Consider the following 5684-nt stretch of genomic DNA (forward strand, 5'->3'; position numbering starts at 1 on the left):
ATTCTTGGACATCTGTGTTATTGAAGGAAACTTTGTGGACAGTTGATCAGTCCTTGTCCTCTGGAGTGCCTTAAACCCAGCATTTTGTGATTTTTTTTTTTTTTTTTTGATACCGACTTTTAGAATATTATAGAGTAAGTGAAATTGGGACTGCATGCTTCCCTCTTCCCTGGTCTCGGATTTGCTGATGCCAAACCTGGCAAGTGCAAATGCAAAGCCACTTTAGATCTCATTTGTTTTGTTTTGTTTTGTTTTTTAATAACAATTTATCTCTACCCTCCTTCTAATCAACAGATTTAAGGAAAAAAGGGAAATATTCACCTTACCTAGTAAGGGAAGGAAATACAGGTATGAGAGAGGATTTGCAGTTTTTATATAATTCTCTTAAAATCAAAGTAATTAGAACAAGTCTTCCTGGCATGAAATAGTAGTTAAGATCCTTCAAACTGAATAATTTGGTACAAAATCTGCATGTGTTTCTCAACTGTATTTACACACACACACACACACACACACCCTTTCTGCTAACCACCCAGTACTTTGCTCTGGTATTTTGTAGGAAATTTCCTTTATTGCTCAAGTTATTAACCATTTGGGTAGATATTAATTTATTTGAAGCTGTTTTTGAAAGTAGTAATGTAAGATTCAATCTCATGATTGCACCATGATTGTGAGTTTGTCAGCAGAGAACACATTTCTTAAAATTACTCTAGAATTGACCAACACTGTCTTACATTTAGACAGTATCTTCCTCTGATCATCTTGAAACAGGTCCTTTCCATCCCTTTAGAACACATATACACACAAACACATACCCCTCTAAGAGCACAGTGCCAAAATTTATCTATACTTGTAACATTGTGTAGTATTAAATGTTAAATTTTATTTCAAGGACTATCACAGCCTAGACATAAATGTAATCTAAGTACTGAGATAGTACATTTCAGAAAATAAGCTAGTATTTCCATGATCAAGTTTAGATACCTATCATTTGTCATTCCAAAAGCTTGCGTTCTAGAGTCTAGAAGTAAAAGGGAAGGGTTTAAGCATTTAAGAAGTATAAGCTGAAATTATTTATTTCAATATAGAATATTAGAGTCAAGATAATCAATGTGTACAAAAATTTACATAACGAGAAACAATAGACAATGCAGCACCTTTAGAAAAATAATTAAGTTTTGTTGCATTTACAGGTAAGTGCCACACTGAGAATTTACAACACAGTAATTTACTGCAATCAATGATAGGGGAGTTCCATAAAGAAACAAAGCTCTTAACACTCCAGATTTTCAGAAGGTATTATTGGAATGCTTAATCATAACCACAGAATTTGTACATCCTTTAGGATTGAGCTGATAAAAGTCACACACAGTTTTCAGAGCATCTACTATAGCAAAGGAGTCCACGGTGTTCGGACGGCTGGCTTAGTGTCTCTGACAGGTGTGGAGTCTGGAAGAGTTGCTGGCTTGATGGTGATCTTTCTGTATCCGGCAAGACAGACCGTCTCCACAGTAACAGCGCTGGAATATCTCCAGCCCGTGGGAGCCTTTTCTCCTGTGCTTGGTGCACACTTGACCTTCTTTGAGGACAGGTTTACAGATCTTGGACCAGAAGTGTCTAGCACAACACAGCCCTGTGGCACAGTCTGATGATCGGAGACAGACCGAGCCTTCTTGCCCTGGAAAGGAGGGGACAGTAGGGAAAGTACACGGTTACTGCCAGGTCTGCATTATTTCATGAAGAAAATCCCATAAGACACTCCCGACGTGCTAACAAAGAATGAACAGTAAGGTCCTTTACCTTTGGTATGATACAGTTTTGAAGACAGCGTGGTTCTTCTGGAATACCCATCCACGGTGCTGTGATCGTTACCAACACTTTCGAGAATGGTTTCTTCGATTTCCCCTCGATGGAAAGGATTGTGATCAGAAGGCATACATATCCCTAAGGAAGCAGGAGACAGTAGTAACACATTACAGCCGGGAGTTAACTACCAAGAGCCTTGACCGTGGCAGTCTCTTATGCCTACACCACCTTGAGATGCCTCGTTGTGGGGACATTATTTTAAACACAAGCCAAACTTCCTCCCTAGTGTTAATGCAAAACTCCCCAGATGGACAGAAGCATCAATGCAACATCTCCAATACAGCTATTTAAAACACCTTCCTACCAACTGTGGTAGTGGCAGTGAGATTTCTGCCCATGTTAATATCACCCTTGGGGTAAGAAATAAAACTAGTCACTTAAATTTTTTAAAAATAACTTCTCTGCCCTCGGTGCTATATGGATACCGGCAGACCAAGTTAAGCAAACGCAACACCAGCTGCCTGGAAGATTACAATCTCACCCACCAGTTACTTCACTGTATAATTTCTATATTACAGAGATTGAGTTAGTTCAGCCCCGAGTATTACTGGGTCCTAAAGAGGGTCGCCAGCCTCAAGCTTATTTCTGGAGACTTCTTTGGCTGGCTGAGCCTCTCTCTTTGAGACATTAAATTTTAGTGGATCTGTGGTCCAGGGCGGAGGACTTATTTTAAGGTAGCAGGAGGTTGGGGGCAGGGGGATGGATTCGGAAACCAGGATGCCTATCAAGATCCCCCTTAAGGGTGGCCAGCACGGATAGCTAAATCACTGTCTTCTGGCTGACATCAGTTTTAACAGGGACCAGGAGAAGGAGGCCAGCGTGGTAGAGCCCTGGGAGACACCAAGAGAAACAGGGCAGCTAAGGCCAGTGCTGGTTTCCTTGGGCTCTCTGTATACTTGGTTTCACCTTCCTCCCCATCTTTCTCAATTGATGTCAAGGTACTCTCTGGACTCATGTTCAGGGAAGGGTTCACTCTGTGGCAAGCAGTCCTGTTAAGCAGGCAGGGGCACGGAGGAAGAGGAGGCGCTCCACGACATCCCAGATCAAGCACTCCAAAGATTTCTGGGGAACCCTGCAGGCTGAGCACCCGTTTGCAGGTGGCGCCACTGGGTTCCCAAAGCCGGGAGCATTTTCCTCCCATCCGTAGGAGGCCAAATGCGGGACGCTCTGAGTCCGAAAGGGAGCTGCCGGACTCACCATTTTTGCAGTAATTCCCGGGGCAGCACATAGCGTGACGCATGCAGCGTTTTCGGCGCTTCCTGCAGGCGAGGCAGATTTGCGCGCCCGCGCCCCCTGCGCGGGTGGGGCTGGCGCAGTACTCCTCCGTGCTGCACTCCTCGTCCTCGGCGCACGGGTACGGCTGCGGGGAGGGGCCAGGCAGGGGCGTGAGGCACCTGCGCCTCCAGGGCCCCAAGCTCCCGGACCCCGACGCTCGTCACCGGCCCTCTGCGCGCACCTCTCCGAAGCTGGTGTTCCCAGGACTCCCAGACGCAAACTTCCCGACTGAGCCCTGCACTGCACACACTCAACACGTTCTCCATGCTCCTCCCCATCTGAGCACCACCACCCCCCCGCCCCCCCGCTTCGGGGTCTCCGCGTCCCGGGTTCCCCGAGACCCTGCTCACCTGGTAGTTGTCAATGGTCTGGTACTTGTTTCCGCCCTCGTACAGGATCCCGGGAGCCGCGCTGACCGCGGAGCCCGGGTGCCCCGCAGCGCCGCCCAGCGCCGGGGGCAGGTTCTTGATGGCGTTGGAATTGACGAGAACCGAGTTCAAGGTGGCACTCACTCCGAGCTGGAGGTGACTGTAGAGGGCCGCCGCTAGCAGGGCGGCCAAGACCCGGGCGGCTCCCACTGCGCCCGGAGCCGGCATCGCAGACGCTGTCCGGGGAAGGCTCCGAGAGAAGGCAGGAACGTCCCTCTGCAAGGCTGGTCCCTGGAGGCCGCGCCGGCACGGCTGCAGTCCGGGCTCCGAGCGCCTCCCGCGCTCCCCGAGTCTCGACTGCGGGCGCAGCTCTGCGCCGCCACCGCTGCGGCGGCCGCCTTTATACCGCGGGCTCCGAGCATCCTGGCCCCTCGGGGGAGACAACAAAGCAGGGATGGGATTTCAAAGCGCTGGGAGGGGCTGGAGGGTGTGTGTGTGTACACGAGGTGTGTGTGTGGGGGGGCTTGGCCCTCCCCAGCCCGCCCTCCCTGGCGCGGCGGGTCCCTTGGCCCAGCTCGGGTTCGGGGCGCGGGTGTTGGGGAGCGCGAGCGCGGACCGCGTCCACAAAGGCGCGCGGAGAGAGGAACCTGGGACCCCGGCGCCCGCCCCCTGCAGCAGGGGTTTCACTCGCGGGCTCGGAAGTACTTTTCAGAGCGGGATTGTAATGTTCTGCAAAACCACTTTTCTGCTGTCTCCTTTATTCCAGTCCTACTTATTTATTGGGCACCGTAAACAGCATTCGGGGTGAAATACAGCCCAAGTGGTAACTCAAAAGTCTGTCTCGAAGCGTCCCAGCGAGAGGGCCAGGTGGCCGGTGCAAGTTGCTGATTAACCTTTCAGACCCTCGGTTTGCAGATTTAGAGTGAAGTCCCCCGTTTAAGTTGGTTCAGCTTCGCCCCCACCCCTTTCCTTCCTCCACACCCCAGCCCCCCCTCCCGCCGCCACCGCGAGAAAAATGTGTAAAGAGAATGAAATTTGCACATCAAACGGGGGTAAGAAGGAAGAAGAACTAATTCTCTTTTGATGGGAAGTTTAGAGAGGGAGGCGAGAGACTGGCGTTGGGAAATTAGATCAGGGGTGGAGGGAAGAGGGAAGTGAGTATCGATAATCAGACTATTTAATGTTGCTCTTTGAATGCGAGCAGTCGCGCTCTGTAGATGAACTTGATTAGGCAGACGCGCAAGATCAAAGTGGCCAGAGCGAGACCGGTAGAGTCCATGGGCTGGGTTCGTGGTCCTTCCCTGCTGGCCCCGCTCGGGGTGGGTCAGCGCAGCCAGGGGAGTGAGCCTTAGGGCTCAGCGCCTGACTTCCTCCAGACTATTCCAGATCGCGAAGCTGCTCCCAAGTCAGAGCGTCCCGGGACCCGGGACTAACACCCCTCCAGGGAGTTGAGACTAGCTGCAGGAAAAGGAAAACTGAAAGTGAGCCAGAACGTGAGTTCGAAGTCCTCTAGATCCGTGTAGAAAAATAGTAAAGTCCTGCTTATACAGTGGAAATTTTTTAACAAAAGCACGCCTCTGGGAAGCCTTGGGCTACCCTCTGCATTGTTTCCCCTTGGGGGGAGGTGGGTAGGTGCAGTGAGTATAAATACTTAGGAGACTGTCCTAATTATAGTAATAATAAAAGATAAAGTACCGCAATTATTTTTATAACAGGTCGATGTTATGTCAGGAAATGGACAACTGCCGTGCAAATTTAGAAAAGGAAGAGATGACTAAATAATCATTGTTGAATAAGAAAGACTAGGATATATTAATTTTGTGCTCCCTCACCTCTATGGTACTTAATACTCTACACATAGACCTATATACACGACCAGGACCACCACTAAGAACAGCTGATGAGAGTCTTGAAGTTCTATAATCCTAAAGTTAAGAGGGGGAAGGGTTAAAAAAAAAAAATGTTTGTAATGGTCTGAGTTCTAGTTCCTTGGGTTTCAGGGGTCCTATTGAGAACATCTTCCAAACAATTCTTTAATAATGCCTAATTACACCCACCCATCCCAAATCCCATCTGTCCTATGAAATTTCCTCTGGTTTATTGGTAATTCCTTCTTGAAATTCTAATATGGATTAAATACCACATTTTTTTGTTTTAGGTTTTATTAACACATAC

General features: G+C 48.7%; 1 protein-coding gene across 1 annotated transcript; it reads right to left on the minus strand.

The window, feature by feature from the left end:
• Positions 1-1060: 1060 nt before the first annotated feature.
• On the minus strand, positions 1061-3908 carry DKK1 (dickkopf WNT signaling pathway inhibitor 1). Its single transcript, XM_045877697.2, has 4 exons — positions 3492-3908; positions 3064-3226; positions 1801-1944; positions 1061-1678 (listed from the first exon to the last, which is right to left on the minus strand). Exons 1-4 carry the CDS (start codon positions 3735-3737, stop codon positions 1425-1427), a joined length of 807 nt encoding a protein of 268 aa, XP_045733653.1. The 5' UTR covers positions 3738-3908; the 3' UTR covers positions 1061-1424.
• Positions 3909-5684: the final 1776 nt, after the last annotated feature.

Source organism: Mirounga angustirostris, unplaced genomic scaffold (genome assembly GCF_029215605.1).
Source record: "Mirounga angustirostris isolate CCGP_5_RB_7025 unplaced genomic scaffold, mMirAng1.0.hap1 SCAF_6, whole genome shotgun sequence".
NCBI lineage: Eukaryota > Metazoa > Chordata > Mammalia > Carnivora > Phocidae > Mirounga > Mirounga angustirostris.

Excerpts from the sequence above, each read along its gene's own strand:
- DKK1 (XM_045877697.2), bottom strand. The coding sequence starts at position 3,737 with ATGCCGGCTCCGGGCGCAGTGGGAGCCGCCCGGGTCTTGGCCGCCCTG. Across the intron at positions 3,227-3,491 it reads AGACCATTGACAACTACCAG|CCGTACCCGTGCGCCGAGGA; the intron begins GTGAGCAGGGTC and ends CCCTCCCCGCAG. Across the intron at positions 1,679-1,800 it reads AAAACTGTATCATACCAAAG|GGCAAGAAGGCTCGGTCTGT; the intron begins GTAAAGGACCTT and ends CCTCCTTTCCAG.